General features: G+C 37.1%; 1 protein-coding gene across 2 annotated transcripts in view; it reads left to right on the forward strand.

Annotated features, from left to right (window-relative positions):
- LRPPRC (leucine rich pentatricopeptide repeat containing) overlaps nt 1–25018 on the forward strand; it is a 102633-nt gene that overhangs the window by 55810 nt on the left and 21805 nt on the right. For both annotated transcript variants that reach the window (XM_080812994.1, XM_080812995.1), the window contains 6 exons: nt 5800–5924; nt 6401–6507; nt 16453–16521; nt 17346–17436; nt 22971–23113; nt 23248–23356. In XM_080812994.1, the coding sequence (XP_080669120.1) occupies nt 5800–5924; nt 6401–6507; nt 16453–16521; nt 17346–17436; nt 22971–23113; nt 23248–23356 (644 nt within the window). The remainder of the gene's footprint in view (nt 1–5799; nt 5925–6400; nt 6508–16452; nt 16522–17345; nt 17437–22970; nt 23114–23247; nt 23357–25018) is intronic.

Below are 25018 nucleotides of genomic sequence, written 5' to 3' on the forward strand. Positions count from 1 at the left end.
TTCGTCAAGGATCATTGGGTCGTAATTAAGTTACATTCATGGCTATTGCTTTTTGAAGGATGATTGGTAAATGACAGGCTTCATGTGCTTAGTACGGACAGTGTTCAGTAGGGTTTTTTCTGCCTCTGTCAGAAAATCCTGTTGAGCCTGATAATGTAAATGTGGCATTTTATTCTGAACAAAAGAGCAGGGAAATGAGCTATCTTGTCTAATCATTCAGTTGTTTAACACCGACTTCCAGTTTAGACTCAATTGGCTGGAAAGCACTTGACATGTGAAGTTAGTGCTGTTCGGAACGCATGTTTGAGTAAATTTTAAAGTAAGTGACAGCTAAATTGTACCTAGGGAAATTACAAAGCCTTCAACACAGTTAATTTTTTGGGGAGGATTAGTTGTAATTGCAACACCAGTCTCCTTGAAGATTCCTCATTTATAGATGATGAACAGGAAAAAAAAACCATTTAGCTCTTTCAAAGGCTGGTTCTCTTCACAATAATTTTTACGAAGATGCTGGTTTCTCTTGAATTGATTTCTCTCTAAACTGAACAACTGCTTAAGATTTATAGAATAGTTTGTTTTTAGAGTGTTGAAGTGTTTTTTTGCCTTGTTTTAAACTTTTTTCCTCCCACAAAATCCCCTTTTCTCTACTGATTTCAGATTTTGAGAGCTTTTCAAGTCAGTAATCCCTTTAGGTAAATTGCCACTTCACTAACACTTTATGTATAATGTTGAAGCACTTTATTCCAATTAAAAATCAATATTTGTCATTTTTTTTGTGGTTTAAATTAAGTATCCTCTCTGAATTGGAAAGTAAGTTACTATAAGGAGATTAAATTTGAAGCTGATCAGTGAATAGATAGTTGCCACTAGTCATTCTTATTCTAACAGTACAGGATTGTGTGAAATGCATTTACGATTTTTACAGTTAGGTATGGTGAGGAATTTGACTTAGGAGTGCTTTGTTTCCTGGTATCGTTGTGTAGATATTATTATGATCAGTGGATGCTTCATATGAATGTGTATTGAGTATTTGTTTTTTTGTCAGTGACATTAGAGCATACTTTAATTCCATTAATACTGAGTAAAACTAAAGGTGGTATCAGATTTGCCATATGGGCTTCAAAAGCTTACAGTTTTAGATGTTCCTCCATGAAATAATGCAAAGTTACAGTTTGTAGTGGGGTGTATAGGGTCATGTGCCCTTAAAAAAGTGAATTGGAGAGTCTAGAGGATATTTTAATATGGGCCAAGTCCATCCGAGTTAGTAAGTAAAACTCTTAGTAGTAAATCTTTTTTTAAAAGATTTGTATATTTGAGAGAGTGCGAGCATGTGCACATAGGTCCGAGTAGAGGGAGAGGAGAGAATCTTAAGCATACTCTGTGTTGAGCATAGACCCTGATGTGGAGCTTGATCTCGTAACCCTGAGAATATGACCTGAGTTAAAACCGAGTCGGGGGGCGCCTGGGTGGTTCAGTGGGTTAAAGCCTCTGCCTTCGTCTCAGGTCATGATCCCAGGGTCCAGGGATCGAGCCCCACATCCGGCTCTCTGCTTGGTGGGGAGCCTGCTTCCCCCTCTCTCTCTGCCTGCCTCTCTGCCTATTTGTGATCTCTTGTCTGTGAAATAAATAAATAAAATCTTAAAAAAATAAAATAAAAACCGAGTCAGACACTTAATCAACTGAGCCACCCAGACACCCCAATAAATAAAACTCTCTTTTAACTGTTCTAATTACCTACTGGACTCAGCCTCTGGTATATATTTCTTCTTAAAATTTAGAATTATAGAATCTTTCTTTTTCCTGTTCTTCTTTCATGGACTCACAGAATTTTGATAAAGCTTATATTAATTTGCATCAATCAAGTTTTTTTAAATTATTGCTTACTTATTAACATATAGTTTCATTCATGAAGTTTATTTTATGTACTTCATTGAAGTATTTTGAGGAGGGTCTAATTGAAAAAAAGTTGTAGTGGGTTTGCCTATTTTTTTTTTTTTAAGAGATACAAGTATGTTATAGAGTTGGCTTTCCTTTAGCATTATTTGAAGTTTGTGAAAGCAGAGGCTAAATTTTTATCAGGAATGGGCTTAAAAATTTGTAACACGTTTGTATATAAAGCTTTCAGAATTATGAATACATACTGAAGTAAGCATAGAACCACAAGTTGTTTTGCATCCAGAATTAATGTTATCAATAAGATTTCTTCAAAACATTACTGTTTATTTATTTATTTATTTATTTATTTTTTAAGATTTTATTTATTTATTTGGCAGACAGAGATCACAAATAGGCAGAGAGGCAGGCAGAGAGAGAGGAGGAAGCAGGCTCCCTGAGAGCAGAGAGCCTGATGTGGGGCTCGATCCCAGGACCCTGGGATCATGACCTGAGCCGAAGGCAGTGGCTTTAACCCACTGAGCCACCCAGGCACCCCAAAACATTACTGTTTTTTTAGAGTAGGGTTTTAAATCAACTGTAGTATATTAAAGTATACCAAGGAAGTCTCAGAATCATCTTAGATCACAGTACCTAGAAGTATATAGAGTGGTAAAGTGCTGTTCCACATCATAGGTATAAAGCAGTATCCACTTTTTTCCTTTGGCTATTTTGCTGTTCTTGCTGACTTCATCTTGCCTAGTAGAAATGGTACTTTAGCGTGATGATTTTCTCTGCCAGTGTGATACATTTGAGTTGAAATCTCATAAGCTCCAATTCATAGAACCTCTCTAATCAGAGAATTCGAACTGGGAGGGAACCCACAGTTTCCTTGAGTTCAGCCATTGTGATAATCTGCTTTTCATCACCACTTCTGGAAATTTATCATATGGCTACAGCCGAGCCAGGACTTAACAAGTGGGATTGAGATTCAAAAGTCCTGTGAGTATATAACTGTTTTCGTAGCAGTGTCAATTTTAGATACTTTTTCATATTTTTCATTTTTATCACCCAGGTTTTTAAGCTTTAGTAGGAAAGATTAATGATGACATCATATTATATGAGAGATGAACATTTTTATCTCTTTTTAATATGATGTGATCCAAGCACGAGTCAGAATGTAAATGATAGGGATTATGAGAAGAACGGACTAATTATTAGTTCATTTCCTTTTTTTTTCCTCCCCAGTTCAGTAGTTCATTTCTGTCATCAGTCCACTTATATGAAATGTTTCATTATAGATTTCTAACTTATTTTGTTGGCAACCTGAGAGCAGTGACAGTGGTACTTAAAATTACTAACAAATATATGAATTATTTCCATTTTGCTATTCTTGTCGTTTCTGTTGTTGTTCTGAGGATGTATAATCTTCAGAAGCATGTATTTGGAGACCAAAGGCTATTAACATGTCTCTTTGATTGACAGAACAATTATTCATTCATTTATTGATAGCTTTGACCTAATGTAGGGGAAATACAGTTGGGACACACTGTTCTAGTTTGGGAATTGATCTGAAAAAGTAGATTATTTTAAAAAAAAAATCAGTATATGTTTGTTGTTCTCTTGAAAACATCTTAGTAGTTTTTCATTAGATGGAATTGTAGAAGGCTAATAACTGAACCTGTGTCTGAAGCAAAGGGGAAATACTGATTATATAAAGGTTTATATCATATGTGGTAGCTACTGTAGCATTTCTCTTGTATGACAGTAATCTAGCCTGCAACATCTACTTGCGGTTTTGAAATTAACCTGTAATTTAGTCTTCACCCCAAATGACAAAAATTCAAATGACTCTGTGGGGTGCCGGAAGATGCACTGTAAACAGGGCTTGGGAAGGGGATAAGGTAGAGAGCTCTGGCAGGATCTGCTGGCTTTCACTGTGTCAGTATTATTGCAATAAAATTAACACTTCTTCCTGGTATTTTCCTTTCAGTACAGCTTAAAATCTTAATCTAGATAAAATAGTAATTCAGTCTCGGGCAACATAACATTTGTATAATGGACCAAAATGTTAGGGCTTCAGCAGAAATTTTAAAAATGCTTTCCTCCTTTTGAAAACTATGGCATGTGAGAGAAAGGTGTTTTCTCCATGGAGCCTGTTAAGAACTGTCACTAACCACATATCTCTCTATATTTCATACTTTCTTTTCAAAAATTTTTAATTTCTTATTCTACATTGCACCACCTTATTAGGTTAAACAGGCAGCAGTGTTTTCACTGGAGCCTAACATGTGAGTAGATGTAGTCAACGGAAAGTGGGAAGTGGGAAGTGGGAAGGCAGTGCCTTCCTCTGTTTACACTAGTAACCTTAGCCAAATCATTCAGTCTTTACATGCCTTAATTTCCTCACCTGTTTAAAAATAAAGGAGGGTGGCATGTAGAATTGGATCACATAATTTCTACAGTTTTTCCAAGGTCTTGCATATTTCTCTCATATTTTCTTTTTAAAGGAAAAAGTAGTTTTTGAGGACTCAAAAGAATGCGTTTCCACACTCTGAAGAAATTCTGACTTAATGAAAATATCGAAAGATATTTTTTTTTGTTTGTTACCACAGAAGAGAAACCTTGACTTTACAACGGGAAATAATTTTTTCTTTTAAAGATTTTATTTTTAAGTAACCTCAACATGGGGCTCAGACTCACAACCCTTAAATCAAGAGTCCCACGCTCCGTTGACGGAGCCAGCCAGGTGCCCCTGGAAGTAATTTTTAAAAGCTTGCCTTCAAATGAGGGTTCTCCTAGAATTCACTGATGTTAAGAATGTCTGAGTTTTTAGCCACAGTAAGTTTCTGTATATATGAATCCTGAAGTTATTTCCTCCTTCTCCTGTTTGGAGAGGTGGCAGTACTAAAAATAGGATGATAGAGTTGTAAATACATGAAAATTCCTTGGTAACTACTGATAGATATTTCTTAATGTTTCCTAAATCTAGAATTTTTGAGGACTGTAAACACACATAAGTAGTTAGAAAAAATATTTGATAGTAGTCCTTGTTTTTAGAAATAATGTATTCTTATGGCAACTTAACGGATGGAATCAGATTTTTAAAAAAATATTTTATTTATTTATTTATGTATTTAAAGAGCGGGAGCGAGGACATGAGTGTGTGAGCATGGGGGGTGCAGAGGGACAGGCGGACTCCCTGCTGAGTGTGGATCCTGGTGTGGGGGCTCGATCCCAGGACCCTGAGATCATGACCTGAGCTGAAACTGAGTTAGACCCTCAACCGACTGAGCCACCCAGGCGCCCCTGAAATCAGACTTTATTATTTATTTATTAAATTTTATTTATTTGACAGAGAGAGAGACACGCGAAAGAGGGAACACAAGCAGGGGGAGTGGGAAAGGGAGAAACAGGCTCCCCGCAGAGCAGAGCAGGGAGCCCTGTCGGAGCTCCATCCCAGAACCCTGGGATCATGACCTGGAGCCAAAAGCAGATGCTTAATGACTGAGCCACCCAGGTGCCCTGAAATCAGATTTTATTTATAATAATCTCAGAGAATCCCTTCATTTACTTGGACTTTTTAAAAAAGAGTGCTATTTAGGGGTGCCTGGTTAAGCATCTGATTCTTGATCTTAACTCAGGTCTTGATCTCAGAGTCAGGAGTTCAAACCCCATGTTGGGCTCCATGCCCAACTTAAAATAAAAATAAAAAGACTGCTATTTAGCAAGTGAAATAATGAAAGGTGAAGGAGAGAAAATAACTTGATGATGTCTGTACTCAGAACATTTATTTATACTATATAAGGGTTGTTTCTCTCTTTTTCCATTTTGCCTTTTTTAAAGCTCAATCGGATACATTTTGACTGCTCGTAGTTGTGGATCTAGATACATTTTATTCATTGTTCATATTTTGATGTTTCCAAGGGATGACTTAGTTGCTGCTCTGGAAGTCGCCATCGACTGCTATGAAAAGTATAAAGTATTACCAAGGATTCATGATATCTTATGTAAACTGATAGAGAAGGGCGAGACTGATCTAATTCAGAAAGGTTGGTCACCTCCAAAATCTTGCTGTAGTTGTTTTTCCCCTCTTGCTTATTTAATCTCAATGAATTGCTGTGAAGAGAAAATTTAACAGGAAGGGAAGCACATCCAGGTGAACTTTGTTATACTTCTAAAATAAAAAGGACAGTATCAGCTAGATTTTCAGTGTTGTCAATATCCTTGATTTTAATAACTGTTCATTTTGCATACTTGCCTCTCTGTTATTGTTTGCTCTGCTTCTTGGTGATCTGCCTTTTCTGAGGAGTTATTCCCACTTATCTCACCAGTTCTCTTTGAAGCTAGTCTTAGGTACTTACTGTTGTAAATGTATGCTGTCAGATAAGGAATGTGCTGGGAAATTGGTTGATACAGTGCTAGTTTTGAAGTTATTGTAAATATTTGTTTTAAAGTTTTCTTTTATTTGTCCAGAACTTCAAGTGATAATTTGTTTCTTTGTATGTTTTTTTCTTCTGCTCTCTAGCAATGAACTTTGTGAGCCAAGAACAGGGTGAAATGACGATGCTGTATGATCTCTTCTTCGCCTTCCTGCAAACAGGAAATTACAAAGAGGCCAAGAAGATCATTGAGGTATGGTTTTTAACTACAGTATTCTAATTGTACAGCTGTTTATACTCTTAATTGGAATATGTTTAAAAATTTTAACCTTTAATTACAGTTGTTCTGATTCATGTTAATATAATTCAGTCCCAATAATGGGGGCTGGGGGGGAGGCTCGGCCAGCTTCTTTATTGTATATAATTACAGCTCAGAAAAGGCAGCTTGGTTGTATATTGAATTTGTTTCCTCACTTTGTTAAATTCACTGTTATGTATCAGAATGATATTTGCATATTAAATCTTGGATTGTGGAACAATTAAATTAAACTGACATTCCTGGGTATAAAGTTGCTAATCCTCTTTGCCAAGGAATTCTTTGTTCTTAAAAGCGGTGGAATTTAATTTGCTGCAGACCATGCTCAGATTTATTTGTAATGCTTGTCTACAAGTTAATCAGCCAAACAAGTGCTGTCTGCAACTGTTTGGCATTTAATTTAAAATTTCTTCCTCTTCTTCTTTTTTTTTTAAACCATGGTAAGCAGCTTATGGGAAATGGTAGGTGACAAACCTGGCCTATTTAGGATTAGTGTATTTTATCTAGGCTTGATTGAAATTTTGCTTACTGAAATTGGTAAGTCAAAGGGCAACTATAAAGTCTGTCCAAATTACGATTAACTTCACTATTAAACAGTTCTGTTTCCTCTAAATAAAACATTCCACAGAGGAGAGACCCATTACCTTAAGAAAAATTACTTAATGTGAAATAAATAAAATCAGTAATCCTGTTTCTGTCAGATCATACGTTGCCATGACTCCATGTCTTTTCCCAAAAGTTCCTGTGGCGGATGGGACACAGGGTGGTGTTTGGCCTCCTTATTTGTATATTGATGACTGCTTATCATGAAGTTGGAAATGGAGGCATACAACCCTGAAAATTATAGTTTCTCTTGATGTTTTTCAAAGAAGAGAAAAGTATGAAAAGGGAAGAGTGTGCAATTGATTCAGAATGTTCTTAGTTTGTCTTACAACTCAGTCTGTCCTCCTGTCAGAGGGAAGTGGGACATGCTATCTTGGGCAGGTTCTTCGGTAGCTCAAGTAGTTCACTTGTATTTTCTAGAAAATAGTATAAATTCTTTCATTAAAAGTGCCTGGTGGGGGCGCCTGGGTGGCTCAGTTGGTTAAGTGTCTGCTTCAGCTCAGGGTCATGATCCTGGAGTCCCAGGATCGAGTCCCACATCAGGCTCCCTGCTCAGCAGGGAGTCTGCTTCTCCCTCTGACCCTCTGCAGCGGATTGTCTCTCTCTGTCTCTCTCTCTCTCTCATTCTCTCTCTCTCTCAAATAAATCTTTAAAAAAAAAGAGAAAAAATGCCTGGTGTATCTGAAAATGCAGGAAGCTGTCTGCCTTTTGAGTTCTGCTGCTCTGTGTGCCTGGTTATCAGTATTAGCAGGGCACTGATCAGAGGGAAAATGAAGCTCAGGTATTCAGATAATAGTGACTGAGAGGCTCTATCATAGGAACTCATGTGTCTCTTTACGTAATAATCAAGACATAATAGAAGAGCCAAAAGCATAAGAGTTCTCCTTTTGCCATCTACTTGCTAGTGTGGTAATGGACAGTTACTAAACCTTCTTAAGCTTCCTCTTCTATAAAAGGGAGTATAGTATCTTTCTTTAAGATTCAATCACATAATGTATGTAAAGCAGCTTGCATGTTTCTGGATTATGGTAGTAATCAATAATATTAATTCTCTTTGCCCCTTAAAAGTAAGGATTGTGTTATCTGCTTTACCCCACATAATTCACAGTATGATGTTTAGCATAAAGGTACATGTTGTCACATGAATAGGCAAGAGAAAACTGCCTCTTAATTACTTTAAAGCTTTGCCAAATGCAGCATCATTGAGTATAATCATTTAGGGATGCTGTCTACTGATGACAGAATTTTCATAGTGGATGTGTACAAAATTGCTTAAAGGATAAAGAATGGCTTTACAGAACCCCTGTGGTATTCTAGGGTAGGACAGCAGGTGTGTGAAACATGGGAATATACCGAAGCACATTTCTAGTTTCTTTTTTTTTTTAATGATTAGCTGGATTTGAATTAAAGTGGGAACTTGCTTTTTTCACTACTAAATTTCAAGACCTGGAATTTTCTCTTGTAGTTTTCTAAGGATTATTGAGAATATAGAAAGTAATAGAAAATAATAAGTTGTGACTGTATCAGCATGTGAAAGAGTATTATAAATACTGAGCAACATTTTTTTTTTAATCATTCCCCAAAATGCATTAGTGTCTTATCAATGGGTAGATTTGCTAGGGTAGAGTTTCCAAAGCAAAGTGTACAGTGAAGCTTCTTTGTAGTTCAAGCATTGTGGGAGATAAGATAAGCCAGTCATAAAAATGTTCACATTAAATGAAGAAAGAAGAGGCAGGATTCAATGTGTAATAGGACTTGTGTTGTTTTTTAAATGAACTGGTGTACACATATCATGTATTACATACAGTACATTTTAATATTGTCTTACATTTTATTTCCATATGTGGATTATTACAGGAGAGTGGACTTAACAGCTGCTATTCTGCTTTATACTTTTCTGTATTTCCTGCATTTTCTGTAATGAGCATATATATTCCGACACTCAGAAAAAGTGTGTTCTTCCAAAAGAAGGAGAGTAAGAGAGAAAAGTGAATCAGACAAAGATTTATTAAGAGCTAATGTGCCACTCCTTGAATGTGAGATTAATGTGTGAGAATAATTATGATTTGAGACTGAAAAGTATTAACTGCCATAAGAAAAGTATGAATACTTCTGAGAGTTCAAGGATGGAACTTATTCCCAGTGAAGGAAATTAGGCTAGACTTTCTGGAGGAAATGCAGCATGAGGTGAGGAGTTGATGCATATGGTATTCTTCAACATTCGAGAGTTTGATGAGGCTGTTAACAGGTATTAGAGGTCAAGCAAAAAGGTGGAAAGGGGAAATCTCTAAAAAATTCTTTTTCCCCAGCTTTATTGATATATAATTAGCATGTAACATTGTGTCTGTTCAAGGTGTACAGCATGTTAATTTGATTACTTACATTTTACAAAATGATTACCGCAGTAGCGTTAGTTAACACCTCTATCACTGCACATAATTACAGTTTCTTTTTTGTGATGAGAACATTTAAGTTTTACTGTCTTAGTGGGGCACCTGGGTGGCTCAGTCGGTTAAGTGTCTGACTCTTGATTTCAGTTCAGGTCTTGATCTCAGGATCAGGAGTTTAAGCCCTCTATTGGACTCCACACTGGGCATGGAGCCTACTTTAAAAAAATGTAGCTAGATATAGGTGTATATATACATAAACATATATAGATATATAGATTATACATAAACATAGATATATATATTTATATAGATATACAGTATTGTTTCTCTTTTTTATTAAAAACATTTTTTAAAAAGTTTTATTTATTTAAGTAATCTTTGTACCCAGTGTGGAGCTCAGACTCAAGACCCTGAGATCAAGAGTCACACACACCTCTGTTGAGCCAGCCAGGCGTCCCTATAGTATTGTTAACTATAGTCACCATGCACTACATTAGGTCCCCAGAACCTGTTCATCTTATAAGGGAAGTTTGTACCCTTTGACCAGTATCTCCCCATTTCCCCTGAGCCCCTGGCAAACCCCATTCTAGAAGTTCGGTTATTTTAGAGCCGACATATTTGTGAGATCATACACTGTCTTTCTCTGCCTCACATATTTCACTTGGCATAGTGCCCTCAAGGTCCATCCTGTTTGACCAGTTTACCCTATCTCCCTTATTCCCTTCTTTTTTCCTTTCCTCTTTCCCTCCCTGTCTTTCTTCCCTCTATCCCTTCGTTATATCAATAAAAAATGCTTTTTTAAAAAAGATTTTATGTATTTATGTCAGAGTGAGAGAGAGAAGAGAGCATGAGTGGTGGCAGGGGCAGAGGGAGAAGCTGACTTCCCATTGAGAAGGGAACCCGACATAGGGCTTGATCCCAGAATCCTGGGATCATGACTCGAGCCGAAGGCAGACGCTTCACCAACTGAGCCATCTATGCATCCCAATAATAAATAATATAAATGACATCTTGAGAAGGATGTCCGTCCTAGAGAAGGATCTTTAAAAATTAATCTATATAATACAGTAATTGCTGTAGAAAGATATACCGCAGACTCGATCTTTCTGAGGAAGTCATGTTTGGGATAAGAACTAAAGGATGCAGTGGGGGCCAGCCACAAGGAGTGGAGGCAAAAGCATTTCAGGTAGAGGGAACTCCCTGTGCAAAGGCCCTGAAGCAGGAAAGTGCTTCCATTTTTTGTCTTTGTGTTGTCTCTTAGGGCTTATCAGATAACACTCAAAAGAGTGTTTGGTCCATTATTAAATAGTAAGTGTTACTTTTATTCCCTGCCTTCTGTGTGACAGTCTTTCCTGTATTGAAGTCAACTCTTTAGTCTCCTGCAGTCTCATCTGCAGGGTAACTATCCCTAGATCCTCTCAGTGTTCTTCTGGCACATTCTGGAATGAACCTGGGGAAATGTTCACAAATTATTTTTACAAACCTATATAATAATACCAGTCAGTATTTTGCAGTCTGTGTTGTACCAGTGATGATGATCGATATGACTTTTTCCCCTGTGAATAGATTCAAATAAAATTACACGATTCCTTTTTAAAATAGGCCAAGTATGAAGATGCAGTGTTAATCTCTTTACTCATCTAGTCATTTCTGTGGTTTTTCTGTCCTTTAGTTAACACATATTTCTTCTATACATAATTGAAGTAAATTGAACCATAGTTTTATCCTACATCACTGTTTCTGAATTCCATGCGTGTGTAATTAAAACTCTTCTGATCATTATTTTTAATGACCACATCACTCCTTAGTATAAGTGAACTAAAGTTCATTTGCCTATTTGTCTTCTGAGAAAAATTTTTACTTTTAAAAGAAATCATCATAATGCACATCTTAATCTGTAGGTATAGGTATATTTGGTTTTCAGATTATTTACTTAGGATCATTTCTTAGAAGTAAGTGAAATGCATTACTGTTAAAGCCCCTGACGCATAAAGACAGAAGTTTTGTCCTATCCTTATAGGTGATACCTCTTCTGTGGTTCATCATAGCAGATTTGGTCTAAAGCCCAGGCCTCCCATGCTCCTTCTGCTAGAAATTACAATAAAATAAGATGATCTTTTCTTTTTTCTTTTCTTTTTTCCTTTCATTCATTCTTTTTTTTTTTTTTTCCTTAATCAGGGTAATTCTGGTCTCATAGAATGAATTTGAACGTTTTCCTTTCTCTTCTATTTTTTTGTATAGTTTGAGAAGAATAGGTGTTCATTCCTCTTTAATGTGTGGTAGAATTCACCTGTAAAGCTGTCTGGTTCTGAACTTTTCTTTGTTGGGAGTACTTTGATTACTGATTTAGTTTCATTGCTAGCGACTGATCTTTTCAAATTTTTTATTTCTTCCTGATTCAGTTTTGGAAAGTTAAATGTTTCTAGGAATTTATCTGTTTCTTCTTGGTTGTCCAGTTTGTTGGCGTATAGTAAGATGGTATTTTCTCACTAAGAAAGGACTTTATTTTTTTCAGTCAGGTTTTTTTTTTTTTTTAAAGATTCTATTTATTTATTTGACACAGAGAGAGACAACAAGAGAGAGGATACGAGCAGGCGGAGTGGGAGAGGGAGAAGCAGGCTTCCTGCTAAGCAGGGAGCCCAATGTGGGTCTTGATCCCAGGACTCTAGAATCATGACCTGAGCTGAAGGCAGATGCTTAACTAAGACTGAGCCACCCAGGCGCCCCATCAGTCAAGTATTTTTTAAGGTGCTTAAGTCACCTCCCAGGATGAAAGTATTGCAAGGTCATTTAATAAATTAATATTGTTTGGGTACTTCATTTTGTGTTTTAGGACAGTACATTAAGTCCAGGGAGGGATGTTACATACAAGTATGAGAAGAGTTAAATTATGATTTGAAATGTTAAATAACTACCCTAAAGTTTTCTATAAAGAAATACTTATGTTTATTCTTATCCCTTTGAGCCGTTCAGTGATCACATACTTCATGCCTGCCATGTGGCAGGGCCTGCTGAGTTTTCCAGGTACAAACACAAAGAGTCTGCTTTAAATTTGGTTAGCATTTCTCATTTCAGCCTTTTCCTTTGAGGTTCAAATTTAGATTACGAGCTAAACAATATAACTAATATTAGTTACACTTTTACACTTTTGAATAATTTTCATGTACATTTTTATATGAGGCTCACAAAACAACTCTGAGAAGTAATTACAGCAGGAAGCTTTAGTTCAGAGTGTTAGTATGGAGTTTGTTTCGTTGGTGGTAGTCATGGAATTTGAAATTGGGTCCTGATTTCACTTTTTCTTTTTGTTCTCCTATACCATTCTTACCTCTATGATCTCGCTGTCTTTTTAAAATTGAGATAAGATGGAGGTGCCTGGGTGGCTCAGTCAATTAAGCACCTGCCTTCAGCTCAGGTCGGGATCCTGGGGTCCTGGCATTGAGCCCTGCATTGGACTCTCTGCTCAGCAGGGTGTCTCCTCCCCTCTGCCCTTCACCCCACTCATTCGGGCATATACGTGCACACGTGGTGCACTTTCTATCTCAAATAAATAAAATCTTTTTTAAAAATTGAGATAAGTTATAGCATCGTGCAAGTTTAAGGTATGCAATGTTTTGGTTTGATGCATTTGTATGTATATTGCAGTATAATCTCCATGATCCCCTGACCCCTCAGTATCTGAACCACCAAAAGAACTTACCCTTTTTTCAGAATTATTCTTTCTTGATTTTTTTTTTTTTTCTCCTCTTATCTGCTGTTACCCTTCCATCACATGGTAGCCAGAGTGAATTTGCTGTCTTCTCAGGGGCAAAACTCTTCTTTTTATGGTTTTGTGTTTAGGACCAAAAGTTGGGATTATAGTGATCTCCCAGTCTTTATGGCTTTTACCTTTGTTCTTTGCTAGATCACATGCAAGGTTTCATTCTAATTTGCCTTCTTTAATAAGCCAGAATGGATCTTATAGATACAGAAGGATTTTTAGAGATATTTTTTCCCCTGACCTCCCAAATTTCAAGAGATGTCAGTTCTCGTGTCAGTTCATACCCATGAGTTAGTTTACTTATTAATATCTCAGGTAACATGTGGTTAAGTGGGTCATGTTTGCTCAATCATATTTTCCTCCTTATTCTAGACATGGTCTTTAAGTCTATCTCTGAAGATTTTTTTTAAGATGTACTTTTATTTGAGAGAAAGAGCATGCACACGTAGTGGGAGAGTCAGAGGAGGGGAAAGAGAGTCTCAAGCGGACTCCATGCTAAGTGAAGCCTGATGTGTGGCTTGATCTCCTGACCTGAGATCACAACCCAAACTGAAACCAAGAGTTGGACATTTAACCTACTGTGCCACCCAGTCACCCCTATCTCTGAAGATTTTAGAGAAAAGGACAAATAATTGAAAGATTTAGCAAGTTCCATGATACCTTTTTTCCTTCCCTTGCTATTCTAGCTATGAAGATAAATAGTTGGGTTCTTGTTTTTACTTGTCCACTCCCTCTCACGCACTTGATTTCTTTTCCTGCTAAGATGAATAGAGGATGTGAGGCTGGGATAGTTGTTCATTTGTTTTCCATTTCATGTTTCTAACACTAACAGCAGGAAAAATCAAAACAGGTAAAAACTTCTGTTTGGTCAAATTTAAGATGGTTTTTCTTGAGGTAGAGTTTAAAGTAGAAGAATCTTCATTTCTTTCCACTTTAAAGATAATAATTTCTTGATAGGTCTTTTTACTAGTATATATTGAAGCCTATTATGGTAACAGCAAATTTACATCAGAGTAATGTAACAATTAAATGGAAATTATTTTGTATTTTGCATTACTGTTATTCTTATACAAGTGAACCTGGTACTGAATTGGAACTTCACAAAGAATATTTTAGAACACAGTAACCTCAGTGGAAACAAACTTGCCGGGTGTTTTATTAGAGTAATTAATTTATTCTCAGTGTCCATTAATTAGACTGTATGTAGCAAAAACAGAAAAAGTTAGGTAAGTTCATTGTTTTAATTAATTGGTTTTTGATAAATTATATATAACATCCCAATTAGAATTCTATTCTTTTCCATAGTTTTATTATATTTTCTATTTTTGCTTTCAACTTGTGTTTAAAATTCAGTAAGATGTTAAGAGATAAGCCAGTAATGTAGACTATTACAGAAGCCTAGGAGATTTAGTTAATCTGACCTAGATGTTCTTTTGATGATTGAGATTTATAATGTGAAAACAGTTCTCAATTTCAAAATGAAACCTAGGAATATCTGCTGTATTAGTCACTGTCCTGCCCGAGACAAGCAGATTAATCAGCCACAAAAAGGAAGCGTTTACAAACATAAAAGTTGTGCCTTTTAGATCATTGGTTTTGGATCAGCAGTCATTTGAAGCTATAAGTGAGTGTACTCCTTGCATTTTACCTTCTAAAGAGGACGGTCCAGTATTTTTGGAAGGGCTTGTTGTATACGTTTGATTCCATTTGGTTTCATTTTTATTGGTTTCATTTTCAGAGTAATGCCTATGAAGTCAAAGAGGTAATGTGAGAAAATCCTTGAGTAGAAATTGTGTCGAGATGTAAATATTAATATATTTGAGAATATATTTCAGCAGTTGATCTGTTCAGCATTTCTTTCTTCTATCCCAGAATGTGTATACTTGCACAGTCAGAATGAGAATACTTTTACAACTTCCGCTGTACCTGTTTCTCTGTCATCCTACCAGAGCTCTGAGATGTTAGTGTCTGCTTCAGTTCTTAATTTAACATTGTACAGTATTACTTGAAGGAATAAAAAATCATGAGGACTTCTAAATAAGAGATCAGATTTGAGGAATCCGTGGTTTAGTCAACAAAGCTGAGCGGAGAAATCAGTGGAGGTACCTCCTCTAGGCTGGAGCAGCCAGGGCTAATGAGTATGTAGTTTTCTTATCATAATGCTGTGATTGAAATGTACTATTTAATGGGGAAACCCTCTTACACATGATGAGAATATTGTAGTTAGAGTGACAAATCCTTGGAATTTTGTGTGAATTAGTTTGCCTTTTATTCCGGTATCCAGAATTAAAAAAGAAGTGCTTTGGGGCGCCTGGGTAGCTCAGTGAGTTAAAGCCTCTGCCTTCGGCTCAGGTCATGATCCCAGGGTTCTGGGATCGAGCCCCACATTGGGCTCTCTGCTCAGTGGGGAGCCTGCTTCCCTTCCTCTCTCTCTCTGCCTACTTGTGATCTCTGTCTGTCAAATAAATAAATAAAATCTTAAAAAAAAATGCTTTGCCGCCAGAGTTATTGACTAAACCCTGGTAATTTCTGATTGAGGATATAACATATATCGCAGTAATTGAAATAAACTAAGACTATGAACTAATTTTAAGTACTTAGCTTAAGTACCTCGCTGTCTACACATTTAGTTTTATATAATAGGCAAGCATTTGTGGTAGTCACAATACTTTTAAAAGTGAAAGCCATTGGTTTATTGTTGTGATGATGGTTCATAAGTATGTATAACATTAATTTTTGCTCCTGAATCCATTGGGATCTCTGAAGTGTGTGTGTGTGTTTAATTTGACATCATTTAGAGTTGATTTAGTTCACTGAGTCAAGGTTCCTTTGCATAGTAAAGAAAGTTTAACCATCTTAATGTTTAAAGATTTATGGAATGAAAATTGACCTGCAAAGCAACATTTTGACATAACCCAAATCTTCTAGAAACTGGCTAAATATAGGTTCCTATTTATGCTCTGTTTCAATTCTGAAAGTCTTTGGTAACTGGTATTAAGTTATAGGTTTCTTTTATTATATTTGTTTAGGAAGGAGGCAGCAGATTAGATGAAAACTATTGTCTTTGAGGGAAAATTCACATTTAGCTGAGCCTTACCTCATACGTTGTCTGGTGATTTTATTTTATAGACTCCAGGCATTAGAGCTCGATCTACAAGACTTCAGTGGTTTTGTGAAAGATGTATTTCAAGTAATCAGGTTTGTGTTTAATTTCTGGTCTCGACCACCTAAAACTGTGAGTAGAAAGCAGGTGTCCTTCCTACATGTCATGTGATCATTTGGGGATTTTGGGACATAGAGCATTATTATTGAAGCAGCATTATCTTTGGTGGTTTTCCAAATAAGCAGTAGCTTAATTCTTGTTCCTGAGGTGCAGTAGAATCCCTGAAATTTTTAATTTCGGCCCTGAAGATTTTAGCCTGCTTTATCCTAAGTTGTTGGCTTGAGCAGGCTAACCTTGTTTCCTTTGCAATTTAAATCTGCTTCAGTCCTCAGTGACCAGAGGAGTCACTTAGGGGAGCCCGGTGGAATTTCTACTTTACGTCTCCTCCAGTGCAGGTATCTTTTCATATCCCGCCAAGTGGAAGCCACAGGGGAAGAGGAGTATAACACTTGGGTGGAGGAGTGTTCTTATTACTAGAGAGTGTATTCACTGGATCTTCTCCCACCAGTATCTTTGAATTCTCAGAATGCATCTTCATGGAGGTTTCCTCAGCCAGATGATTGTTCATGTTTTGTTCTTGACTACAGAGTCCTTCAGCTTTTTAACTTAAAAAAAAATTGTTTTTAATTGTGGTAAACTACATATATAACATAAAATTTATCATTTTAACCATCTGTAAGTGTTCACTTCAGTGGCAGTAAGTCCATTCACATTGGTGTGCTCGGCTCTTTAACTTTTGAAGTGAAGTTAATCTGCCCTTTGGGTAAAGCTTGGTGGAAGGATTATGAAACTGAGATTTGTCAGCTATAAAATATGTCCTTTACACATTCTAGATCCATCTGTTAATCTTATTTTTAAGGTTGAAGTCCTAGAAAAATTAGTGGAGCTGACACAGAAGTTGTTTGAATGTGATAGAGACCAGCTGTACTACAGTCTACTAAAACTGTATAGTAAGTAATCTGACTGTTTCTCATGTTTTCATCTTGAGACATTTATTCTGTTGAAGGCAGGTGTAAGAAAGGAATATCGGGAAGGTCTAGTGATTGTCAAATGTGTGGTCTTCAATAGAGTTTTAAGTAGAGGCCAGATTGAATTTTATCACAGATTGTTATATTGTATCACTAGACACCAGACAAGTTTCATAATTTCTGACAGTCTTACTGCAGTAATGAGAAGGTGAGAAAAATCATCAGGGCCACAGAATTTAATAGAACTTTTCGAGGAGAGACTAATTTTTTTCTTTTCTTTTCCTTTTTCTTTCTTTCTTTTTTTTTTTTTTTTTTTTGAGGATTTTATTTATTTATTTGACAGAGAGAGAGATCACAAGTAGGCAGAGAGGCAGGCAAAGGGAGAGGGGGAAGCAGGTTCCCTGCTGAGCAGAGAGATGCAGGGCTGGATCCCAGGACCCTGAGATCATGACCTGAGCCGAAGGCAGAGGCTTTAACCCACTGAGCCACCCAGGTGCCCCTAATTTTTTTCTTTTTATTAAGTCTTCTGGTAGACTTACCAGTCACTCCTGTAAATCACATAATCACTACCATGTTCATTCATGTGTATAAGATCTTTTTCCAGGTGCCTGGGTGGCTCAGTTGTTACACTCTGCCTTCAGCTTAGGTCATGATCCTGGGATCCTGGAATCGAGCCCCACATCGGACTCCCTGCTTGGCAGAGAGTCTGCTTCTCCCTCTTCCTCTGCCCCTGCTCTTGTTCCCTCTCTCGTTGTATCTCTCTGTCAAATAAATAAATAAAATCTTCCAAAAAAAAAAAATCTTTTTCCAGAAAAATGCATATTGATACACAGACTCATAGCTAAAGTTTTTTAAAATGTGATTATATTCTAATATAGTTTTGACTGAATCTATATTATAAACATTTTCTTACCTATAAATGACTATGTTGCGTGGCTGTACTAGAATTTATCCAGTCAATCTCCTTATGCTAGACATGTGACTAGAAATTCATTTTACACTTTATAAAACAGTGCTGTATTAGCTATCTTTGTGCCTTAATCTTTGTTCACACCCATAGTTGTTTCCTTGGGCTGGATTTGTATTTGTGTTCAGAAACATTTGATCTTTATTACCAAACAGTGTTCTAGTATGTCAGTTCCAATTTATACATCTGGGAACTTTGCAGTCTCTTTTAGGGTATTTGGGTGGAGAAGAGCAACTCTTAGAGTCAGTAACTAACCTCCCTTCTTCCTTCCTTTCTCCCTCTTGCCCCGCCCTCTCTTCATCCCTTCATCCCTCCGCACCCCCCAGACATTTGATCCAGATTATTTTGTTTTTCTTACGGGAAATTTACCTTCACCAAACATAGACAGCAGTGAATAACTTAATTCATTTGTCTTTTTGAATTTGTATTTATTATCATTAGAAGCTTTATCTTTGGGACACCTGGGCAGCTCAGTCAGTTAAGCGTGATCCCAGGGTCCTGGGATTGGGTCCTAAATCGGGGCTCTTTGCTTGGCGGGGAGCCTGCTTCTCCCTCTTCCTCTGCCTTCCGCTCTGCCTGCTTGTGTTTTCTCTGTCAAATAAATAAAATCTTTAAGAAAAAAAAACATTATCTTCTATGTTGATGATGTAAATAAGACTTGCTGTAAAATTTATATTTCAGTTGTTGGTTGCATTGAAATGCACACTTCGCTATGTAATTCTTAAAACTCTTAAAATTCTTGAAATTCAGTTCTTTGGTTTAATGGTCAAATTCTGGCACACAGTACTGAGGTTGTTATTGAATATATACAATTAGCAAACTTACGTTTTAGGCATGTAGTCCTTAATTGGTGGGTTATAACCTATATTTATTCAAGTGCTAATTCTTACCCTTCCCCACCCCTTTCTTTTGAGGAACGATTTCATGCTTGAATTCTAATTTTATCCCAACTTCAGAAAAAAAGAAAAACCCTGAATGTATCCAAATGAGTCTTAGCAGTTAAAGTAGTCCCCACAGAGGACCATAATCCCTAACTATGCTAGATATTGGGGAGGACACAGCAGATAGGGTAGTGCTTTGTGCAGTTAGGCTATAACCAAGACTAAGAATACGGAGTGAAAAAAAAACTGGAACGATGTGCGAGGAGCAGGGGTAGTCCAGGGAAGGTGGAGGTGGCCAGCCTCACAAACCTCTTTTTCCTATTACAGATGACCTTTTGCTGATGCTTTCTTTAAAAAGAAAGAAAAGAAAACAACCCGTAGGTTCATCTTAGAATTTCCTTTAGGAATAAATAGTCTTTGAGGTTTATTACCATTTTCTTCTCCTTCATCTCCTCTCTTGGCTGTATTGGACACCTTCTCCAGTTTTTTTGCTCTGTGTTGGAGCCAATAGTCTGAAGAGCCCTGTAAAGTGAGGGTGGCGTCTTGTAAGGCTGGAAGTCAGGAATTATTATAATGAAGTATACTTTATAACCCAGGTTGTATACTTCATGCCTTTGTGGTGCTGTAAGTTGATAATGTGGTTGCGATAACCCTGATCCTCCCCTGTCTGAAGAACAACCAGCCTCTCCTTTGTGGCCTTCTCTTTCCGTTTTCCCCTTGGACCACTTATTTGAACAAGTTAAATAATTTATTAAAGCACTATGGACTCAATTTTATTTGAAAAGGAACATATATAGGATAATATATGAAATGTGGTCCTATTATACTTGAAAAATCCATATTTTGAATTGTGAATGCCTGAGAAAATGTTTGGCCTGGTAGAACTTTTTATGAGCTCATTCTTTCTTTTTCTTTCTTTCTTTCCTTTTTTTTTTTTTTTTTTTTTAAGATTTTATTTATTCATTTGAGAGAAAGAGAGCATTGGGCATGGGGGAAGAGGGAGAAGCAGGCTCCCTGCTAAGCAGAGAGCCTGGTCCGGGGCTCGATCCCAGGACCTTGGGATCATGACCTGAGCCAAAGGCAGACGCTTAACTGACTGAGCCACCCAGGCACTCTGATATATTTTCTTGTAAAAGTTGCTAGTCCAGGGAACCTGGGTGGCTCAGTGGGTTAAAGCCTCTGCTTTCGGCTCAGGTCATGATCCCAGGGTCCTGGGATCGAGTCCCGCATCAGGCTCTCTGCTCAGCAGGGAGCCTGCTTCCTCCTCTCTCTCTCTGCCTGCCTCTCTGCCTACTTGTGATCTCTGTCTGTCAAATAAATAAATAAAATCTTAAAAAAAAAAAAAAAGTTGCTAGTCCATTTTATTTAAAGCTGCATCTCTGTAATATCTTTGTCCTCCTAAAGTGGAAGCTTTCATATACTTGTGCCTTTTTTAGAAGAAGAAAGTTACTTTCATAGAGTTCCTACAATTGAAGACAGAGTTGTCCATCTTCCGTCCATCTTCTCTTCAGTGTTAATGTTATCTTGAAAATGAATCTCTGGGGGCCCCTGGGTGGCTCAGTGGGTTAAAGCCTCTGCCTTAGGCTCAGGTCATGATCCCAGCATCCTGGGATCGAGCCCTGCATCGGGCTCTCTGCGCAGCGGGGAGCCTGCTTCCCCCTCTCTCTCTGCCTGCCTCTCTGCCTACTTGTGATCTCTGTCTGTCAAATAAATAAATAAAATCTTTAAAAAAAAAAAAAAAAAGAATCTCTGTAAAAACCACCTTAGCAGTGCTGTTTCCAGTTCTTGGAAACCTTCCCTAACTATGTCTTCCACAGTCCGCAGGTGTACCTTTTGGCAGGGGACAGAATGTTCCATCTTTTCTCTTCTATAGAATTAAAGATGCTGGAGCTTGGGGTTTTGTTTTTCATTTGTTTAGTCCAGTCAGTTTTATATACTCATATACTTGAGAAGTTACTTTTGAATTTTATATTACATGAGAACATTTTAATGAAGGAAAAGCATAATTAACTTATGAGGGTCTCGTTTTGGGAAAAGAGATTGTAAATTTAAGGGTTTTATATGGGACTGATTTTATTACCAAAGTATGTACAAAATCATTATAATCTGTGTATGACCTGGGGAAATTTTCTTACTATTACCTTTTTCTTTGTTGTAGGTTTCTTTTTTTTTAAGATTTTATTTAGTTATTTGATAGACAGTGAGGGAGGGAATATAAGCAGGGGGAGTGGGGGAGGGAGAAGCAGACTCCCCCTGATGTGGGGCTCAATTCTAGGACCCTGGGATCATGACCTGAACTAAAGGCAGATGCTTATTGACTAGCCACCCAGGCGCCCCTTGTTGTAGGTTTCTGATGGAGTATGAGTGTGTTTTGTTTTTGTTCTTTGAGTTTTTTACTTCCAGGAGTCATCGGTTACCAAAAAAACGTAGCTTTTCAGTTGGACAGGTGTGGGGGAATCTAGGAAAATCCCATCTCTTTCAGTATTTTGCTATTTTTGAGAAATGTATTTATGTATGTTTTTTGGAACATTTGTGCTCTGAAACAACCCCCTTCCTAGAGTTGACTGTACAGAATGAAGATACTCATTACTCATATATGAAAATTTTTAAAAACACAGTTAAAATAGTATTTCTTTGTAATACTTTCATTGAACTTAATTAGTGTCATGATATTTTTAATATTTTGGTCTGGTTTTTCACAAGCGTTAGTTTATTATATTAAATGACCTGACCGCTTCTCTTTTCAAAACCTGTTAGAATGTTTAAAAATAAAGTCTTGATTATTAAGTTTTTGCTATTTGTAAAGATTAGGTTACCACATAACAGGAGCTCAATTTTTCAGTGTGAAGGTATCTGCCTGTTTCCTTCCAGTAAACTTCCCTTGCCCTATAATACTTAGTCTGATGGCATTATTGGGATAAAAAAATCTATCACACAATGTCATAGACATTCTTCAAGTCAGCAGAAGAGACAGAATTCTCCCTATTCTACTAAGTGAAAGGGATTTGTTGATTTGACACTTTTTTTTTTAAAGATTTTAGTTATTTATTTGACAGAGAGAGATCACAAGTAGGCAGAGAGGCAGGCAGAGAGAGAGAGAGAGAGGAGGAAGCAGGCTCTCCGCTGAGCAGAGAGCCCGATGTGGGACTCGATCCCAGGACCCTGAGATCATGACCTGAGCTGAAGGCAGAGGCTTAACCCACTGAGCCACCCAGGTGCCCCTGATTTGACACTTTTGAAGAAAATCATACATTTGTGCACTTTGAATCACTTTAGACCTCCAGCTGTGTATTATACTATATACATGTACACATTATCTTTCCAAAGTCTCATGGGCATAGTTGAATTGTTACCTATTTCAGATTCTGATTTCAGCAGTGGGCTTCTTAGAAAGACAAATTTTTTATTAACATGAGACTTTCAAAGTGTGTAGTAAAGTGGGGTGGGGGTTGTTTTTTATTAGGTAAGGAATTTCCATTGTTGAAAACTCAGAAGGCATACAGAAGGAAGTCTTTTTGCCTTGGGTCCACAATCATCCTGTTCCTTTCCCTGGAGGCAGTATTTGGAATAATGCTTATTTCAACATTAAATAGGGAAAAATATTCTAAATATTTTTAAGAATTCGACTTAGTATGTTCATTAATTTCTGCTTATTCAAAATTTTGCAGAAGTAAATGGTGACTGGCAAAAAGCTGATGCTGTGTGGAATAAAATGCAAGAAGAAAATATTATTCCACGTGCAAAGACATTAAGATTATTAGCAGAAATCCTTAGAAACAGTAATCAAGAGGTTCCGTTTGACGTACCTGAGGTAATTTGTTTTTAACTGTAAACCTAACAGGTTTTGTTGTCAGTATAACTGTAGGGCATAATTAGCCCAGTTTCATTCTAAAAAGATCACTCTATATACCAGGTTTTGTTTAACTGAATACTTCTTTCTTCCAGTTGTGGTATGAAGATGAAAAGCACTCCCTGGATTTTTCATCACCCTCACATACAGAAAGTAATATCCAGAAAGATCTGTTGAATGCCTGCCAACGAAAGAGAAGCAAAGGTAAATCTGTATGCTGGGGTCTTTCAATAGCAACAGGGGATCTAAGTCCTTCTAGTAAATTGGTAGTTCTCTAGGACGGAGATGGAACTTAACATATATTAATTATTTTCTTTGGTTCTTTAAATTAACATGGGGCACCTGGGTGGCTCAGTGGGTTAAGACCTCTGCCTTCGGCTCGGGTCATGGTCTCAGGGTCCTGGGATTGAGCCCCGCATCAGGCTCTGCTCGGCAGGGAGCCTGCTTCCTCCTCTCTCTCTGCCTGCTTGTGATCTCTGTCTGTCAAATGAATGAATAGAATCTTAAAAAAAAAAAAAGTTTAAATTAAACACATTTTGGGGTAGTTGGGAAAACTACTATCAACTGAGTAGTAGATAATATTCAGGAACTATTTCTCTCTCTCTCTTTTTTTTAAGTTTATGATTTTTTTTAGTAATCTCTGCACCCAACATGGGGCTTTAACTCATGACTCTGAGATCAGGAGTTTCATGCTCTTCTGACTCAGCCAGCCAGGCACCCCTGTCTCATTTTTATTAGATACAATAGTGGTGTTAAGATTTATCAGACAGTGTCCTTAACTTTTTTTTTTTTTTAAGATTTTATTTATTTATTTGACAGAGATCACAGGTAGGCAGAGAGGCAGGCAGAGAGAGAGTGAGGAGGAAGCATGCTCCCCGCTGAGCAGAGAGCCCGATGTGGGGCTTGATCCCAGGACCCTGGGATCATGACCTGAGCCGAAGGCAGAGGCTTTAACCCACTGAGCCACCCAGGTGCCCCATGTCCTTAACTTTTGAGATCTTACTGAAGTACTGAAAGATGGAAAAAAAATCAAGGTATCTATAATATATTTAAAAATTGCTAAGCCATAAGGAACAAAGATAAAGCAAGAATGGCAAAATGGTAGTAGTTGTTAGATGTGGGTGATGGGCATATGGAAGGGTCCATTATACTACTCTTTATATTTTTCTGTACATTTGAAATCTTTTATAATAAAAGCTAAAATAGGCATACATTTTATTAAAAGTATACTTTGAAAATAGCATGATCATGAATGTTTTTTGGCAGATGTATTTATTTTATATTTCGCTTTTATTTGAAAGCAGAAAATGATTAGGGCATTAAGCACCGTTCTTGTGTATGTTGAAGCAATCAAGCACTATTTCAGGATTGGAGGCAGGACATGAGGTCTGTGTCTTGCTCTTCCTTTTCTCTCGTGGTAGACTTTCCTGAAGTGGCATGCCTACCACTACTATGCTGCTTTAAAATTTTTATGACCATCTTGAACCCTCTGGTATCAGCTTGTCTATTACATGATAGACATTTCCATTTAGACTTCATTGTACTCTTTCAAAATCATATATTACTATTGTATCCTTTACTTTGGTTAATTTTTCTCCGTAGCATGCTAGCATCATCTTTAATTCCTTCGATATTGTGAGGATTTTCAAGTATGCTTTATGATACTTTAACCAATATGCAGCAGATTTTTTTTCATTTTAATATTGACAGTTTTGAACTCTGTTCAGTAGAAAAGAATCAATTTAGAAATTGACAGAACCTCATAATTTCTTGACTTAATTAGAATTTTGTGACACTAACATGAAGTATATGAGGAAAGAATAAGCTAAGCTCTTATGTTTTCTCAATCATGAAGAGTAACTTTAT

Source organism: Martes martes, assembly GCF_963455335.1.
Source record: "Martes martes genome assembly, chromosome: 9".
NCBI classification, from domain to species: Eukaryota; Metazoa; Chordata; class Mammalia; order Carnivora; family Mustelidae; genus Martes; species Martes martes.